The following is a 19,231-nucleotide window of genomic DNA, read 5'->3' as shown; positions in this document are numbered from 1 at the left end:
ATACCGGCGTTGACCTCTGTTATTAATTTATGTCGGTTATGATTGCATATTTGGCCCAATATCTGTGAAGAAATTCACCTGTACCCGCATGAACATCTAACCGTAACCCATACCGGAACTCGGTGCCGACATCTTATGTCAAATGAAATTCAATGCTGGCACTCTGGGTGATTTCAAAAAAAAAACTATCCGTTGAGGTTTTTCTCTATATAAAGAGAGCTAATACTTGACACAATTGCCCAAAACTCGTGTGTTCTTATATATATCCTCGAGACTCTTAACTTAGGAAACCCTAAACCCTAGAATAGTCATCTATAAATAACTTAGGAAACCCACACCCTGAACTTATATATAAAACCTACTCCCACATATAATAAATGTCATCGTTCGACTCCGAGGAAGATTTAGCAATCACCCAAGCATGGTACGCCGAAACTCGTCCTTCAATTATAGATAACAACATGCGGGATTCCATGTGGTTGAAGATTTTTAACAAATTTATTCACGATTATGGTAACCCGAAAGTAAGAACTACTCAACAAATCGAGCAACGACACAACATCATCCTAAATGCGGTGGTTGAGTATCTAAAAATGAAACACCAGATCGAGCATGCTACCCGCAATAGATTGTCCCCTCAACAACTTGTAAGTATCTTTATGATTAATTCGACACAATCCACTCTTTTTCAATTTTTATGTAACAAACTAAGTTTTTGTGTTGTTTTTGTAGCATGAAGACGTGAAAACACGTTACTTACAGGAAACGGGAGAAGCATTCGTGTCTGATGCCAACATGAACCACATTGTAAACAAATTCACGGAGTACCACCAGCTGGGTGAATCGGATACGGATTCTTCCTAAGAAGATTGATAGGTTTGGTGGTATTTGATTAGGTTTTAGGGTAGTTTTTGGTAAGGTTTTGTGGGTACATCCCTATGTAAACCCTCACGAGACTATAACTCGTCCACTTGGGTCAACAAGTGGTTTAAAGGCTTGATGCACGTGCTAAGTGCATTCGTGCTTCCTACGACAAGGATTACATTTGAAATAAATTATAGTTTCGGCTTACTTTGTTAACATAATTCAATACCGTCAGGATTCCAGCATAGATACTATATATTATCCTATGCCGGAATTTAGTGTCAAAATTATGTATACAATAAACCATGTTCCGGCATTGAAAGTATATACATAAGAGTGCCGGCACCAACTACCGGCATGGTCGAACATCCTCTGTACAACGCTGGAATTGAACATTCAATGCATAACGGCTATTTTTTAAAACATAAACCAGTAAAGAGATTTTCCGACGTGGGATTTAAGTTACTGACAATGCCGGAATGATAAAGTGGAAAAGAGCCGTTGTGTCCTCATCTATTTAAAGGAATGGATACACCCATTGCACTTGATACCTCAAAAAAAAAAAAAAAAAAAAATAGGCGAGCTCCAACACATATCTTTGATGGCAAATCAATCACCAATTACCGATTTCATCATTTCCATGGAAAAAGAAAAACTTAAGAAGAACAAATTATCCACTCTGATAGAAAATCAATCATCATCCACCACCAACTCAATTGCCATTATACTATAAAAACTTGTAAGGAATGAGCAAACCACCAAGTCAATTGCCGTAATGGAAGAAGAGATACTTAGAAGAAAAGGAGAAGAAGAAGAAGAGGAAACAATAGAAGCAAAATATCGCAAAGAAACTAAAGAGATAATCGAACGTGTAAAACAAGCGAAGATAGAAGCGGATGTTTCCAATTATTTTGTCATTAGTATTTTTTCTTATACATCGCACTGGCATAGGTGTGGGATTATGAACACTTTCCAAAATTGTTCATTGGGTATAAAGGATTGAAGAAATTCCGTGATTATCTAGAGCATCAGGATCTAGCTCAGAAATACTTCTTCAACATTGCCCCGAAGCCCAATAACAAGAAACGGTTATGCACAATGAGATTGTCTCTGGACTCAGTGGCTGTACAAGATGTTGTGTTTGACCTATATAGGAATGTCAGAGGAGTTTACTTTGAAAGGAGTGACAATGTTTCATTCTACAACAGACCGTTATTTTATCCAAAAGGATCTGTTATGCACAACCCTCGCCGTGTAATGCGCCAACTTGGGTACAAGCAGAAAAATCTTACGGATACATCTTATCAAAAATTCTCTCATGACTTTCCTCAATGCGAAGCAAGTGAGAACCATACTCTGATAGTTTACGATCCAAAACCCATTCTTACACATTGGAGTTGGATAGGGTTGGTCGGGAATTGACGGAAAACGGTTATGAGACCGAATCAACCTTTTTCGGAAGTCATTGGAAGTACTCGCATCCTTATGTTGTACGCCCGGCTAACATAGAAGTTCCTCCACAAGAAGTACCTCCTTCCACAACTGCGGCAGAAATTACTGTACCCGGACTACAAAATATCCTTGCGTTGTTGGTATGTACTTCTTGTTCATTTTCTATTCTTTCAATTTATATCTATGAACTTATATAAGTCTACACATACTAATTACATTTTTAAAAATATGACAACAATGTTAGCGGATAGGAAATTTGGCAACGTTCTTTAAGAAAAAGAACAAGAAAGGATAGGTGTTGACCAAGAAAGAAATGGAGAAAGTCAAGAAAAAGATGGACAAAATAGAATATCCAGAGGCAAAAAAATTGCGGGGAGAAAAGAAGAAGAGGGCACACAAGAATCCAAGGACCAAGTAATCGTGTGTTTCTTCTATAGTGTTAGTTTGGTCTTGAAAAATCTAGTGTTGGTTTATGTTTGTTTGTGTGTCTTGAAAAATGTGTTTTTTTGTGTGTCTTGCTAAACTCTTTGCTTGATTTGGTTTATGTTCGATTTGTTTTAGGTTTGGAACCTCTTAAATTGGAGTTTGTCTTTTTATACAATCTAGTGTTGTTATTTGATTTATTATGTTGATAAACCAGTGTAAAATTACCTCTTTTACAGAGTTTGAATGTGCCAAGACTTAACAAATTTCCAAGGTTTTCTTAAGTATCGGCATGTTCGAAAAGCGTAATATCAATGCCGACACTTAAAAATTTCAAAATCCCAAAAATTGCAGAGTTTCGGCATTGAATGTATTTTGTCCTACCATGCCGGCAGTCTATAACTCCAGGTGCAAAATATTTTTGTCTGAGTACCGACACTGTTTTTATTCTACTTACAATGCCAACACATTTACTAATATCTCTGGATGTTGAATTTCCGGCACTGTTTCAAAAGGTAAGTTATACGCCGGCACCTAAGTCCCGGTATTGTAATAATGAAAGATAACCATGCCGTCATTGGCATCAAAATATGATTTAATGTTTACAATTCATACATCCAAAAAGAAAACAAAATTTTGCGTATTAGTGAACCACACATATCCAAATTACTCATCATCGCTTCCACACGTATGAAGTTGCATGTCCTCCTCTTGGAGAGGTTTATTTGATAAGGCCAACACATCCCAAAATTGGTGATTCTCCTCATACAATGCCATCCATCCCTTCCAGATATTGGGATATAGATTCTTGTTTTTAACCATCCCACAAACAGGTGGCAATTGACAATTTTCCTTGAGTTTTAGAATAACGAAATGATTATCGTTCACAAACGCCAAAAAAACTCTTCTCTTCTTAAGAGATCCTTCGCATTTTGCCACTTTGGTGCATATGTTAATTCTACGGTGGGGGTAAAATAATGAACAACACAATTAAATATATCCGCTACTATATGCCCACAAAGTGGCATTCTCATCCAATATTCAGAAGGAAGAAACTTAATCTCCTGCTCGGGTCCTAACACTTGAGCATACATATTATCAAACCCCTCGCCTTGACCAACCAATTGCTCATAAAAGCTCATCTTTTCCACAAGTTATTCGACCATCCTCATTCTAGCATATCGGCATAGTGTCATTCTTCTACTAACCGCCGCCTCGAAGATTCCTAATTGTTCGGTCACGGCATGATAGACACAATTTCCATCTCCATCGACATCATCCGTATACACAATAAACTCACGAATAGTCTCAGTAAGTTGGTCTACGTAAGACTCTATCTTGGTATGGTAATGTTTATAAGTCCTACCTGTTTTGGAATCCTTGAACATCTTCATATTACCAACTTTTAGCTTAATTATATTCATTTCATCCTCTGCAATCTCTATATTTCCAATGTCTTTAGTATATGTTGGGAGTTTGTACTTCTTTGCCCCACTCCTTCGCCTTGGAACAGAAATTACATCAACTTTGGTCATGCCTACGGAGTTCTCACTATCGTGTGGTTGTTGACTAGATATGGGTCGCTTACCTTTGCTATCACTTATTTTTGGGGTAGCTTCGGAATTTTCACCTTGATTTACTTGACTTGATGTAGGTTACTTATTCGGTCTTCCCTTTTTGTTTGGCACCCCCGCCTCGTCACCTTGTTGTTCTTGGTAGCTTGATGTTTGTACCTTTGGCGCCCTACCCTTTTTCCTTGGAACCTCCGCTACATCGACTATGGGTGTGGTTCCGGAATGCTCACCTTGTTGTTCTTGGTATCTTGATGTTGGTACCTTTGGCGGCCTACCCCTTTTCTTTGGAACCTCCGCTACAACGACTATGGGTGGGGCTTCAGAATTTTCATGTTGTTGTTCTTGTTCGATCGATGTGTGTACCTTCTTCGGTTTATCCCTTTTCTTTGGAACCTCCGATTTATCGGTTTTTGGTGTGGATACAGAATCCGTCGTTTGTTGTTGACTTGATAGCGGTTCCTTTCTCGGCCTACCCCTTTTGTTTGGAACCGGCGCTTCCACGGACCTTGCTTCTGAAATCTCACATCCGGTTAGATCTCGTTTCTTACTTGCCTTGAGTTCATTTTCACGTTGATTCATTTCTTTCAATTCTTTCATTTGTTTTCTCCTTGCTATTTTGGTTTGTGGTATACGGGGAGGATCTCCCTTTGTTGGCTCTTCACTTTGTGATGTCCATGGGCGTGTAATTAGCCTTAGTTGGCTCAACAAGACTTGCTGGCTAACCGAGTTGCCACGCGAGTAAGCTTCGTATAATTCATTTGCTTCGTTTGTATTCCAAGGTGATTGTCCGGGATCTTTCGTAGGGGGAGGGTCGAAAGATAGTTGCTTCCAAAACGGATCGATAACCTCAATATGAATCACTTCTTCATACTTCACAAGCATATGACGACACGGAAGCCCCAACGAAGACAAGTCGGAACAAATTCACACATCACCCGGTTTTCCGCAGTGTATCTCCCATATCATTTGTCTCATCATATGTTTTATTTCCCATTGAGAGACGTTGAACTCTATCCCTTGGAGCAACTTAACATATGGTGAATATGAAGCCATCCTTTCCATTGAGCTTTTCTCAAAAGCCTTCTTGATCCTATCAATATCACTCTTAAAGTATTGATCCATTACCTCGGTGACCGTAACCACATTTCCTTGGCCGGACCGGATTAGATCTTTAAATCTCCCATGAACGGCCTCCGCTATACTAGTTGCTTCATTCCCGTAGTGTCTATACCGGTTTGTTCATGCACGCACAAATTTTTCCTTGAACTTATCCAACTATTGAGTCCGATAATACCAGACGGTAGTCGGATAAACTTCATTCCAATCGGAAATAAACTTGTCCAATCTCTTTTAATACATATACTCGGCAAGAGACCAATAAACTTTATCCCAATCTCTTAAAAATTCCAACCACTTTTTATGATTTTCCTCATGTTCTTTGTCCACTCGCTCTTTGATCTTGCCTCTCACATCTTCTTCTTCTTCGGGTGACAGTTTGTTCTTGCGAACATCTTCCTCTAGTTGAACAATCATTCTCTTCTTAATATCTGCCTTTGTGGGTTCAAACAAGGCATGAAAATTTTTTATCACATTATTACGTATATGGTATATGGAAATTTTGTGCATCCGAGAAGATGTCGGATATTGCATTCATTAATGCATCATCTTGATCGGTTATGATAACCCTCGGAAGTTGATTTTCCCGGAAAAATCTTTTTAATTGACGTAATGCCCAATGATAATTATAGTCCCTCTCTTTTCCATTAAACATCAAGCCAATGTGAATGTTACCTTGTCCAATGTGTTCCCCACGATGTTCAACAACGACACATTGTATTTGTTTTTCTTGCAGGTGCAATCCATCATAAGAACACCACAACATGTATGAGCCAATTGTGAAAGCAAAGGATGCGAGATGAATATTTGAAGGGGCTTGTTTTCCGGCCCTCTTTTAATGATACGCGTGTAGTTGTAATCCCAAACTATCTTCTCAAATTCTTGCATAACGCTCCTCCCTTCCCATTCCGCCCTTCTAATACTTTCTTGTGCGCTATAAATTGTACTTAGAGAAGACACGTTCGTCTTATCCTGTTCCTTGAAGCCTCTGAGAATTTGTCTGAGTTTGATAAATGCTTTGGTCAATCTCTTTACATCCTCCATTTCATGAGGTTTTAGCTTCGCAACTAGGGAGTGACCAACAAAATCTTTCGGATCCCGGTGGTTATGACGGTCGAACGAAACCTCACAATCCCATTCATTTTTCTTGTTATTTAAACGAAATACAAGCTTAAAGGGACAATTATCCTTCCTCGTATGAGTCTTGTATACCCTATTAGTCCTCTTTGGATATACATGATCCTTTCTCTTGTGGCTATTCTTCTCATTGTATTGCCCACTTCTCTCGCAAACCATCTCAAAACGGCTTTTTGAACCTTGGGTATTCCTCACCAATACACACATGTTCTTAAGAGCAGTCTCTTTAGCCCAAGCAATTGCTTCCTTTGGATTTTTTATTCCCTACATAAGGACAACAATGGGAGATTATGAGATTCATTACAAGCAATCCATTGGTAATATTCAATATACTAGGTGAAAAGAAATCTTTGGTAACATACTGGAGGCATTTTATAGTATTTCGTCGTATCCCGACCGAGCGGTTTTGCATTTGTTGTATCAATATATGTCACAACCTAAGGATCGAACGAAAAGAAAATAAATTAGTTCCAAAAAAGAAAAATTTCATACTATGCCGGTATGCAGTTCCGGCATGCTCGATCACAGTCCCGGCATAGTCGAACTGTACCTAAACTGAAGACCAATTTTGAGATGCTTCCGGCATTAACAATATATTTGAAAGCAATGCCAGAAATACAGGTTCCGACATGCTCGTAATCTAAGTTACCACGCCGGTAGAAGGTTCCGGCGTGGCCCATACTTAATATACCATGTCGGTATTTAGCTTTGGAAAACACTCCTTCTTGTATGTTTTTTTGTAGGTACCGGCATGGTAACGTTAAAACTGAACAACGCCGGTACACAGTTTCAGCGTGGTAGTTAATTAATTTTACATGCCGGTATTCAGCTTCGGAAGACACTGCTTACTGTATATTTTTCATGCAGTACCGGCATGGTAACCTTAGAATTTAACCATACCGGTAGCGTATTCGATAAAATATTTCGTGGTAGGTAAAAAGTAACTTCTATACCGGCATAGTTTTTTGGTTGCAAACTACGCCGCTTTTAGTTTCAAAATGGGGGATATCAAGGTTACGGCATGGTCGTAATATGAATACTATGCCGGTATTTTGTGGTTCCGACATGGTATTCATACTTTGACCATGCTGGTACCGAGCTTTTACAGCAACAACGATGGTGGACTCAAAGAAGAAAAAAAAAATCAAATTTTCAACATATTCGCAACTTTACCTGAGTATTGGGAGTGCTTATATGTTGAGCTAGTTACTCTCTTGGGTTGGTTCTTCACGAAACACTTCATGCTCATAAAATTCATGTTCCAAAGGTGTTGGTTCCACAAAAACTTGCAATTGTGAGTTGTTGTCATTGGATGAAGATTCAAGATATGCTTTTTGTTGTAGTTGAGCTAAATATTCAGCCGCATCAATTCTCTCTTCACAATCATCCTCCATTTTCACAATTCCCTCTCAAAATTTCTTTCCCTCCTTCTACTCTCACCTCACTCACCCAAACACAAATAATAACACACACTAATCATTTATCAAAAATCTTAAGATTTTACTAATTATTATTAATCACTAATCCTGATTAGTGAGGGGTAGATTAGGAATTACATAAAATATTTAGATAAGGGGTGACCCTGATTTGATATTTGGATCCCGTTTTTGTCCTTTTCCTATACCCCCTGCGCGTTCTTAATCAATCTAAACTCAATTAATTAAGCTAATCAGATTTTTTTGTTAATTAAACAAGGATATATTAGTTATTTAGAAAATCGGAAATGCTATTCACCTCCCTATTCTCCACCTCCCTACTCTGCTCCCTCCAATCTACACCACACATGTAGGATTTGAATCACATTCAGGTACAAGTGGGGTTCACCATTTCCCAGATATGGGGTTTAGATTGGAGGGAGCAGAGTAGGGAGGTGGAGAATAGGGAGTTGAATAACACCACCCTTAGAAAATACATGATTAAGGAATGTCATATTTTACTTCAAACCTAGGTTTGATCTCATTAGGTATACCACAATTAATCTAGGTATACCCTAATTTCGCGCGTATGTAATAATATATGACTCCTATGTTTAAAAATTAAAAGACCCAATTTGCCCAAATGAAAACCCCTATACGCAGGGCTATGGCAGGTGGTGGCAGGGGTATTTAGGGAGTTACCGTGTTAGTGCGAAACCTTCGACAGTTGGACCGCCCAGCTTTTGTATTAGATCTAGGCCAGTAGACACGAACCAAAAAAGCATAGGTACTGTAGTAACTGTACCCATCCTACACCACCACATCACCTCCAATAGGTTCCCTCGAGAGTAAAAAGTTAAATCCAAGCGGCACAAAAAACAAAAAGAGTGTACGGGAATACCGTATCGATTCACTCAGTAAATTCAAACTTTCCCGCCAAAACTTTGTTGCAGTTTTTAACCCACTCCGCCTTTTCATCTTTCATTTATTAAAACCCACTAAAATATTCTCTATTTTTACCCTTTGCACCTGTAGAGAAAAACCCTAAAATACTCAAACTTTTCCCAAACCATTTTCGCTCCTTCGTCTTCTCTTCTCGTTTCCTATCAATGGATCCGGAAACTGGTAAGAAGAATGAGGATATTGCAGATTCACCAACATCCGTACTCGGAGATGAGGTTAGTTTTTTTTTTTTTTTTTTAATTTCTTCCATTTCATTTTCAAGGTTTATTGCTTACTGTGTTGATTTTTTTTTTTTCAAGGAGATCTGCGAGGATGAAACTGGAGATGGATCTGATGGAGTTGAAAATGGTGATTCATCTTTACTTTCATCAAAACTGGTGGAAGAAGAAGAATATAAATTACAAGAAACTGATGTCAAGGAAGTAGATGAGGTTATGAATGACACCAAGTTTAATAAATTGGATGAACTTCTCACCCAAACACAGTTGTACTCTGAGTTTTTGTTAGAGAAGATGGATGATATCACATTTGTAAGTTCCACCGAGTACCCCTTAGTTTGGATTTTGCGATATTGGAATTAGTTTTTTTTTTTTTTTTTTCTTTTTGATTTTTAATGCGAATGTGATTTTGCAGAATGGGGCGGAGGAGGTTAAGGAAGAGGAACCTGTTGTTACCAAGAAAAGAGGTCGAAAGAGGAAGGCTGGAAATCAATATAACACTGTAATTTTCTTGTGCTGATGTTTTTATGTCTTCAAATTGCTGTTTTTACCGCCTATGCTTAGTTAGTGCACACTAAAACACATGAGCACATAATACTTATTACTGGAGATTTTTTCAATTGGAAGTTGTAATACCCAAGTACTGGTTTTATAGTTTTAATTAGGACAGCACTCTAGGAAGAAGATGCATGAGATCATTGTTGCATAATTATGTAGACCAGTATGGAACGGTTGTTATACGAGAATGTTGAAAAATATGAGATTGAAATCTGAATATTAATCATAGGTACATCTTTATTTATAATTAAGAATACACAATAATAGAAGCTACAACTCAGTAAATAGCTGTTTTTATCTACAACAGATATAATTAATGTGCTGTTTCACAGAAGAAGGCCCAGAAAGCAGTTGCAGCCATGTTATCAAGATCTGACGAAGGCACAGAACCAGAAGATGCTAGTCTTACTGTGGAGCAGAGGGCTGAGAAAGAACAGGCTAGACTTGTCCCCCTATTAACTGGTGGAACTCTGAAGGCATATCAAATCAAAGGTGTGAAATGGATGATTTCACTGTGGCAGAATGGACTTAATGGTATTCTGGCAGATCAAATGGGTCTTGGCAAGACTATTCAAACCATTGGATTTCTTGCTCATTTGAAAGGGAAGGGAATGCATGGACCTTACTTAGTAATAGCTCCTCTTTCTACCTTGTCAAATTGGGCAAGTGAGATATCCAAGTAAGATCAAATCAAGTATTGTTTTTTTCTTCTTTTAATTGATTTGCGAAGATGTTCTCTTACTCTAATCCTCATTATAGGTTTACTCCTTCGATAAATGCTGTCGTATATCATGGAGATGCGAAAGCTAGAGATGAGATAAGGCGAAAGCAGATGCCTACTACGATTGGGCCCAAATTTCCCATCGTAATCACTTCATATGAGGTTGCAATGAATGATGCCAAAAGAGTTTTGAGGAAATATAGTTGGAAATATGTTGTTGTAGATGAGGTCAGTGGTCAACTATTCAAATCAGTTCATGGTTTTCTTTGCACACAAGCACAACTGCCTTTGAAACATGTTCTTTTTGCTTATACGATTGAATGATCATGTTTCTTATGCAGGGGCACCGGCTGAAAAACACAAAGTGCAAACTCCTGAAAGAACTGAAGCACATACCCATGGAAAATAAGCTTCTTCTCACAGGAACTCCACTGCAGAACAACTTGGCCGAGCTGTGGTCGCTTCTGAACTTCCTTTTGCCTGATATTTTCAATTCCCATGAAGAATTTGAATCATGGTAAGTATCAAATGTATATTTGTCTGTTCTCTTAATTCCTGTGCTATAGGGGATAATTGGATACGGTGTTACTGTTAACATGAATTACCATTTCGTTTTTGCTGGTTGAGGGGAATATTGAGAGTTTGCCACATGCTGAAGGAGAATTAGGATAAATTCTCCTATCTTTTGGGTTATTGTTTTTGTTATACTGTATATCATAAGTCTTCATGGCAATTCTAAACTGGCCAGTCTGTACTGGGCCACCTGTGTGGAAATGCAGTATTTTAATTTGGGGACTTTGAAGCTTGCTTGCACGCTGAATTTTGTACGAGTTAATTTTGAACTACGTTTTTTTTTCTTCTTTCTCTGTTTACACTTAATGCATTTGTTGTATTGTCAACAGATTTATTATTTTCTTGTTATATGGTGCAACACCACCAGACTAAAACTAAGTTCTTGTATATAGTTCTTCATGCATTAAGGCTTATCCAATCATCTGAAAACTTCCAGCAGGATGCATATTTTGTTTGCTGTAGTAAGATACGCACATATTACAAATTTCAACTTCAGTGTGGTTTGGTACAACACGAAATGACAATTACTTCCACTTTTAACTGTTTGTTAAGTGTAGGCTGCAATTTATCATGCAAAATTGGTTAAAATTGAGCCGAATATGCAGGTTTGATTTATCAGGAAAGTGCAGCACTGAAGCCGAGAAGGAAGAGTTGGAAGAGAGAAGAAGGGCTCAGGCATGTATTTTTGGGATTTGCATCATGTGACTCACTATCACTAATTATGCATTTATGTAATCTGGGAATTGATTATCTGCAGGTGGTGTCGAAGCTTCATGCAATCTTACGCCCATTTCTCCTGCGAAGACTAAAGTCAGATGTTGAGCTGATGCTCCCTAGAAAAAAAGAGATCATTTTGTATGCAACTATGACTGATCACCAAAAGAAATTGCAAGATCATTTGATTAATAAAACATTTGAGACCTATATGGCAGAGGAAAAGGGAGAGCAGAGTAAGACATTACTTTTCCCTGAGCTACCTTAAAGCATCCATTAGATGCAAATCTTCATGTTGAATAATATCCGAGTGGGCTAAGTTACCCATCATGCTGCTTGTTAGGATGGTTTCTACCCTGTGTCATTGTAGTAAAAACATAGAACAGAAAGGTGTGTAGGAACCATTCAGCCAAACATCTCCAGCTCAAAGTAATTATGAGTGATTCTTGCTTTACAATAATGAGGCATTCTTAAACAGTACATTTGACAGTGCAACAAGAAAAGTCAATACAGCCGTCATATGTAAACATTTAGTGTCAAAATTCCCATTCTGGATCTGCCATCGTTTGACCCTTTTCATGTAGGGATGTGAAGCAGTAACTAGCTTTTCCAAGATGGGTACCTTATATTATGTTGTAGATGGCTGCCTGTACTTTGCTTGTTTAGCACCTTCTGATGCTGTTGCTCCATTCTTAATATATTTCTTGTAATACTGTAGATAAATTCGTGAAGGGCAAGCTGCGCAATTTGTTTCTTCAACTTCGGAAAAACTGCTATCATCCCGATCTTTTAGAATCAACCTATGACGTAACAAGTATGCATCTTCAGTTCACTATCTCTAAACTTCATTATGTCATGAATGATTTTCCTACTCAACTCTTTTGCTTGTTTTCTCCAGACCTTTATCCGCCTATTCAAGAATTAGTGGAGCAGTGCGGTAAATTCCGTTTACTGGACAGGCTATTGGAGAAACTGCTTGCTCGGAAGCACAAAGTACTTTTAAAAATTTGATAGTTTACCATCTGTTTGTTTGCTTATATATTTGCCTCTGCCAATTCACCTGTTAAATTACTGTTCTTTTTCAGGTGCTCATATTTTCCCAGTGGACTAAAATGTTGGACTTGATTGATTATTATCTCAGTGAAAAAGGGCTTCAAGTCTGTAGGATTGATGGCTCTGTAAAGCTAGATGAAAGAAAGAGACAGGTCTGTGCTACTATATTGTAGGAAATCCTCTGGATCTCGTTTGTTTTGTCAAAAAATATATTGCTGTTTATAAATCAGGTTACCTGATAAATGGTTTGTTATTTAAACTTCAGTAAGGTTGTTAGTTCAGGATGATATATGTCGACCAATCAAATTAGTTAGAGTGGCGGGGTTCTGTCGCTTACAACGAAGGCTGATCTAGTCGAATAATCTAAGAAATGCTCAGAAAAGAGTCTTTGTTTAGATTTACACTAAACCAACTGTTTGAAGCTATCTTTCTTTCGTAAGTCATTTCTTAAGATGAGATCCTTTTGGTGAAAGCAGTGTCCCCTTCCCTGGGCTACCTTGACACCCAGTAGCTGTCTACCTTCATTTGTTAGAACATGTTTTCTACACTACTGATTAATGTTTTTTAAATTCTACGCATCGGCTATTCTAACTGAAGGTAGGTGCATTTGTTTTGAGCAGATTCAGGAGTTTAATGACATCGATAGCAGTTATAGAATATTTATACTCAGCACTAGGGCTGGTGGACTGGGAATAAATCTAACCTCTGCAGATACCTGTATTCTATATGACAGTGATTGGGTATGCTCTTTTATGATCCCGCCCATTACCTCGCTCTTTTATGATCCTGCCCATTACCTAAAAAATTTCCTGGGATAACAGTCTGACTTGTATCCGCCTTTATATTATACAGAACCCTCAAGCAGATTTGCAGGCGATGGATAGATGCCACAGGATAGGCCAAACCCGTCCTGTTCATGTTTACAGGCTCGCAACTGCCCAATCTGTTGAGGTGCATTATCTATATAGTTATCTGACCATATTTATTCAAGTATCACTAGATTATTTTGAAGAGAGTTTTTTATTTTCTTTTTTAACAGGGTCGGTTGTTGAAGAGGGCTTATAGTAAATTGAAGCTTGAACATGTTGTGATTGGAAAAGGACAGTTCCAGCAGGAAAGAACTCCTACTTCTTTGGAAGCCATTGAGGTTTGTAAATTGCTCTGTTCATATCTTCCTGGCAGGAGAACCATTTTCTGAGCTAGCTTTTTCATTTACTAAAAAATATCTAGTACCAGCTATTGCAATCAGTACTCAAATGGGTTTTACTGGTATAACGTCATAACTCGCATAGCTGAATCAGAGTTACTACAGTTCTCCTGTTTTATGCTAACAAAAGTTTATGTTTCAGGAAACTGATATCTTGGCTCTGCTCCAAGATGTAGAAGATCCCGAGGAGAAGATGATTCAGACTGATATCAGTGATGAAAGTCTCGACAAAGTCATGGACCGCACCGATCTGATTGCTGACCCAAAATCAGAAGAAGACACCAATGCCTGTACTGGCTTTGTTCTTCCTCTTAAAGGTCCTGGCTGGGAAGTGATTCTACCGGTTGCAGGTGGAGGCATGCTTAGTGCACTCAATAACTGAGTGTGTGCCTATGTGGAGTGTGGGTCCCATATTTTGCTTATCTAGGAAAGCAAGGCTGTCATATGTGGCCATCTTTTCTTTTCTTTTATTTTCTTTTCGGGGGAGTCAGTGTTGAAGCAGTATCAGGTATCAACTGTGAAATAGCTCTTTCTAGTGGTTCTCTGTTTTGGTGTAAATGGTTAAGGAAATGTCTAAATACTGAGCTCTCTTAGTAAAACACTGAGAAGTGGTTAAATTGAATCGATGCTATCTTTTGAATGGGTTTCTGAAACCACATTATCTTGTAGAAAGAAAAGGTAACGTTGTGGATTCTTATTCTGTTTTTACTCTAAAATTAACGAACTAATTTTTATTCTAGTTGTCAATAATGTGTTGTTATCTTGTCATTTTCACCAACGCTCCTGACTGAGATCAACGGTATCTAGCTCTCTTAGGACAACATTCCCATCCGAAAGTGTCATCGGTCATCGGTGAAGCACCCGTTCAAAAAACGACAAAAAAAACAAATAAACAGCACCTTACTGAGTTTACTCGGAAAATTAACTCAGTGCATCGAGATCGGACGGCTGCTGATCAATCGAATGGTCCACGATAACCCCATATATAGTTTCTCATTCAGGGCAGGGTTTAGATTGTAAGGAGAAAAATAGGGAGGATTGCAGGGAGGAAAATAGGGAGGAGTGCCGATTTTTTTTATAAGTCAAATTTATATAGTTTCTCAGCAACCTCTCTTCTCTCTGTCTCACTCTTGACGCGCCGAATTAGGGTTTTGAAAAATATTTTTTTCAGCTTTACAATCTTATTAATTTTTTTTTGTTGTCACATCAAGTTGGGTATGGCGGGAGGTAAAATGAGGAAAGAAAAACCGTCAAGAGCTGCAGGGTCAAATAAACAATACCAAGGTGGGATATCATTTCACAAATCAAAAGGACAACATATATTGAAGAATCCATTATTAGTTGATACTATAGTTCAAAAATCAGGAATTAAAAGTACTGATATTATTCTTGAAATTGGTCCTGGTACTGGAAATCTTACAAAGAAACTACTTGAAGCTGGTAAATCTGTGATTGCTGTTGAGTTAGATCCTCGGATGGTTCTTGAATTAACACGTCGGTTTCAAGGAACTCCCTTTTCCAATCAACTGAAGGTAAACAAATACTCTACTATTTGTTTGGTGATTTTTTTTTAAGTATCCGTAGTTTAGTTTTTTTTATAAACATTGGCATCAATTGGAGTCAGGTGGAATCAAATTGTTGGATGAAAGATCCCTGTACTAAACATAAAATGATGGACATATATGAAAAAGAAGAAATAACTACCTTACAGAAACATAGAGAGGGAGGGAAGGAAAAGTACACCAGTGTGAAGTTCGGTTAAGTGGGGTAAAAATGAGATGGATGACCATATTGGCATTAGCACTAGGAAAAATAACCAGCAGGCTTACAAATGCTCTTTAGCTTAGCAAGTTGTCTCCAAGAAGCTAGTATAGACCCAGTTATGTTATTGCTCTCCAGGTTCAGGATTTACTCCAGACAGTTGATTATTATTTAATTCCCTGCATGCAATAGAATTCACACATAAAATGAACAGACTCGAAACATGGTCTTCTAATAGGTTTTTTGGAAATATTCTATACGTGGTCTTCTAATAGGTCTTTTGGAAATATTCTATCGACATAAGTGCAACCAATTACGTAGTGAAAGTGACCACATCAACACTTACAAGCTAACCAGATATTTTAACTTAGTGATGGAAGTTTAAAGAGTTCCCAAAATCCGTTTGATGCCAAACTCCTGCAAACAAGAATTCACAAACTAAATTTAAGGAAGTTAAACTATTACAGGGAGGTTAAGTTTGAATGGATATTTGAACATTTCATGGATCATTTTCTATGCATGTTCACTACAATAGTGAGAAAACAAAGTTAACCAGTTTCATAACTTTGCTGTGAGAAAGGAGTCTAGCCAAGTTAACCAGTTTATGTACTCACCCCCATTACCTTCCCTTCCCACTATTCAGTTTGATTCCACACAATTAGGGAATTAGGATTTTGGCGGATAGTTGGTTGAATTTTCTACTCATAGCTTTACTGTGTTGTTAAAGTTATTGTGAATTCGATTTACAGATAACTGACCCATAGATAATGCTGACCAAAGTTCAATACAAATAGTGAGAGTTCACCATTTTCATGGTATGTACAGCCCACGTATGTCTACATGACCCACTTACCTTGCTGCCCCCGATTCAGTTTGATTGCATACACGTCTAGGGTGTCATTTTTAAGATTTCTGTGTGTTTTCTACTTTTCGTCCGATTTAATGTCTTCGTTTGAATATGATGGTGGATCCTAGCTTCAAATTGCTTGTATAGAATGCAGATGTATGTGTGAGAATGTATCTGATTTAGAATTCTCTGTATCTCCACTTCAGACTGCTGTGATTTTTTATCTGATTAATTGTATTCTCGGTATCAGTACAATTTTGTATGCTAAATGCTAAGCTATTGTCAAGAGGATATTCTTTAGAAATGTGTGAAATCCAACTTACCTCCACCATGGCATACCACGATGGAATCAGTATATTTGTTTGAGAAAAGAAAACACATGATTTCATCTTAGCATTTAGCAGTAGCTTTGTTATTAATTCATTCCTAAGATGGTTGCATTCTGCAGAGAACAGTACTTGTATTTTGAATGCAAACCTTCTACTATCAGTGGGTTAGTCAAAGTTTTGACCCAGTTCCATGCGACAATGAAGCGAATAGGAAGAAATTGTGGTTACTTCTTGCTTAGGGACACTATTTTGTGATAGACAGGAATAGGGACACTATTCCGTTTAATACTCTTCTTCAAATTTTGATCAATTCAACTAGTACTCAGATTCTTCACTTTTCACATTTACAAGCTTATATAGTTTCAAATTAAATAACATCACTTACAAGGCTGTATGGAGCTGGACTCTGTGATCGAACTGTTAGTCTTTTGTCAAAACGATGAAATAAGAAACCTTTATCTCATGCTCAGCTAGGATTTTGAAAGTCCAGAAATGTTTCTGTTGCCTTAGCAGTTCAGTTGAATGCTTTTGTTTTTTATCACGCGATTCAATGTATTTATTATATACGCGTAAATGGTGTTTCGACAAGCAACCTACATATTACCTGAAGAGGTATTTCCATGTACCAAAGAAGTTCTGTCGCTGAATTATATATTAGCTGACTAGTGAGATCTTATAGTCGTCTGCTTCTTAAGTTATCTTTCATGTATGTTTTGGAATTCTCAATCACCAGTTTACAACCTTCGCAATTACGATCAAATGGGTGTAATATAAGACATGCGGGAACTTGAGTTGCAAATGAAGTAAAGAACTTGATAGCTAGCGGAATTTCTTTATGAATATTATCAGTCCCATTGGTGCTTTAACTCTTGCATGCCACTCATACCCTTTTGTATCAGTAAGTAACTAAGTATATCTGCTACATATTGGCCAATTGATAAACATGATTAGGAAATTTATTATCAGTGTAGTCAAGTTAATTCAGCTAGCTTGAACATCAGTTGAAGTTAAACTGTCTGCTAGACCTTCCTTTTATAGTAGATTTGAATTTATTGTTTTTAACACAAGTAAATGACATTCATTGTCAAAACAGCAGTCATGATATATATTTTTGAACGAGTGAAAATGCTGTCCTGATGCGTTGTAGCTTAGTATCTTCTCAATTAGCTGAATAACAAATGTTATGAAGTGAATATTTATATAACTCGGTCTTTTAATTTAGTCCGACATCATCTGTATCTTCTTCTCTGCTTTCTGTCTCTCTATTGTGGTGTTGATAGCATATATATAAATGATATTTAAACCTCTTACTTTTAATGGGTAAATTATTGAAAGGGCGTGGGTTGGGTTGTGAAGGATCAATGGAACTAAACCTTTTCTTTTTGCAACTTCTTATGTTTACAGGTTATACAAGGAGATGTGCTTAAGGTCGATTTGCCGTACTTCGATATTTGTGTTGCTAACATTCCTTATCAAATCTCTTCTCCTCTCACCTTTAAGTTACTCGCACATAGACCTGTGTTTAGGTGTGCAGTTATTATGTTTCAGAGAGAATTTGCCATGAGATTGGTAGCTCAGCCAGGTGACAATCTATATTGTCGCCTTTCAGTTAACACTCAACTCTTATCCCGTATCTCCCATCTCCTCAAAGTAGGGAAAAACAATTTTCGGCCTCCACCTAAAGTTGACTCTTCTGTGGTCCGAATTGAACCTAGAAAACCACTTCCTCCTGTAAATTTCAAGGAGTGGGATGGGTTGATCCGCCTTTGTTTTAACCGCAAGAATAAAACTCTAGGTTCAGTTTTCAGGCAGAAATCTGTACTATCGTTGTTGGAGAAGAACTACGAAACACTCCAAGCACTGAAAGGATCATCTGAAGACATGGCAGGGGAAATGGATGTTTCGGAATTAGGAGATACTAGTGAAGATATGAGCATGGAAATTGACGATAGAAATGATGATGAAATGGAGGTCGAGGAGGATGATGATGCTGGGGGAGATGGATCTGATTTTAAGGCTAAGATTATTGGGATTCTTAAGCAAGGAGATTTTGAGGAGAAGAGGTCTTCAAAGCTTACACAAGTGGATTTTTTGTACCTTCTTTCTTTGTTCAACAAAGCAGGCATTCACTTCTCTTAATTTCTAGTTTACCCATGAGGTTTAATTGTTTTAGTTTCTAATGTATTGAGTTTTAATTGTTTTGGCCGGAGAGAATTGTATTAGGTTAGTTGACCATACTAATATTGTTCTTCAGTTATGTTTTTGTTTAATCAAATTTTGATCTCTGAGCTCTATGCTTTCCTGTT

General features: G+C 37.7%; 2 protein-coding genes across 2 annotated transcripts; both read left to right on the top strand.

Annotated features, from left to right (window-relative positions):
• Positions 1 to 8,991: 8,991 nt before the first annotated feature.
• Positions 8,992 to 14,738, top strand: LOC113349839 (ATP-dependent DNA helicase DDM1-like). Its single transcript, XM_026593879.1, has 15 exons — positions 8,992 to 9,159; positions 9,244 to 9,474; positions 9,578 to 9,664; positions 10,053 to 10,399; positions 10,480 to 10,669; positions 10,783 to 10,958; positions 11,620 to 11,689; positions 11,772 to 11,964; positions 12,447 to 12,542; positions 12,627 to 12,721; positions 12,814 to 12,933; positions 13,402 to 13,521; positions 13,634 to 13,732; positions 13,821 to 13,928; positions 14,131 to 14,738. The coding sequence occupies exons 1-15, from the start codon at positions 9,091 to 9,093 to the stop codon at positions 14,368 to 14,370; spliced, it is 2,241 nt and encodes a 746-aa protein (XP_026449664.1). The 5' UTR covers positions 8,992 to 9,090; the 3' UTR covers positions 14,371 to 14,738.
• A 287-nt stretch (positions 14,739 to 15,025) lies between these two features.
• Positions 15,026 to 19,219, top strand: LOC113349838 (ribosomal RNA small subunit methyltransferase-like). The gene is made up of 2 exons (XM_026593878.1): positions 15,026 to 15,520; positions 18,330 to 19,219. The coding sequence occupies exons 1-2, from the start codon at positions 15,206 to 15,208 to the stop codon at positions 19,062 to 19,064; spliced, it is 1,050 nt and encodes a 349-aa protein (XP_026449663.1). The 5' UTR covers positions 15,026 to 15,205; the 3' UTR covers positions 19,065 to 19,219.
• The last annotated feature ends 12 nt before the right edge of the window (positions 19,220 to 19,231 follow it).

The sequence above is a fragment of the Papaver somniferum genome, chromosome 2 (genome assembly GCF_003573695.1).
Source record: "Papaver somniferum cultivar HN1 chromosome 2, ASM357369v1, whole genome shotgun sequence".
Classification (NCBI taxonomy): Eukaryota; Viridiplantae; Streptophyta; class Magnoliopsida; order Ranunculales; family Papaveraceae; genus Papaver; species Papaver somniferum.
Note: the sequence above shows the minus strand (reverse complement) of the source record. Positions and strands in the feature narration are given on the sequence as shown.

Bases quoted from the DNA above. Each gene is read 5' to 3' on its own strand.
- LOC113349839 (XM_026593879.1), top strand. From the start codon at position 9,091: ATGGATCCGGAAACTGGTAAGAAGAATGAGGATATTGCAGATTCACCA. The intron at 9,665-10,052 runs GTAATTTTCTTG...GCTGTTTCACAG, and splicing joins CTGGAAATCAATATAACACT to AAGAAGGCCCAGAAAGCAGT. The intron at 10,959-11,619 runs GTAAGTATCAAA...CCGAATATGCAG, and splicing joins CATGAAGAATTTGAATCATG to GTTTGATTTATCAGGAAAGT.
- LOC113349838 (XM_026593878.1), top strand. From the start codon at position 15,206: ATGGCGGGAGGTAAAATGAGGAAAGAAAAACCGTCAAGAGCTGCAGGG. The intron at 15,521-18,329 runs GTAAACAAATAC...TTATGTTTACAG, and splicing joins CCTTTTCCAATCAACTGAAG to GTTATACAAGGAGATGTGCT.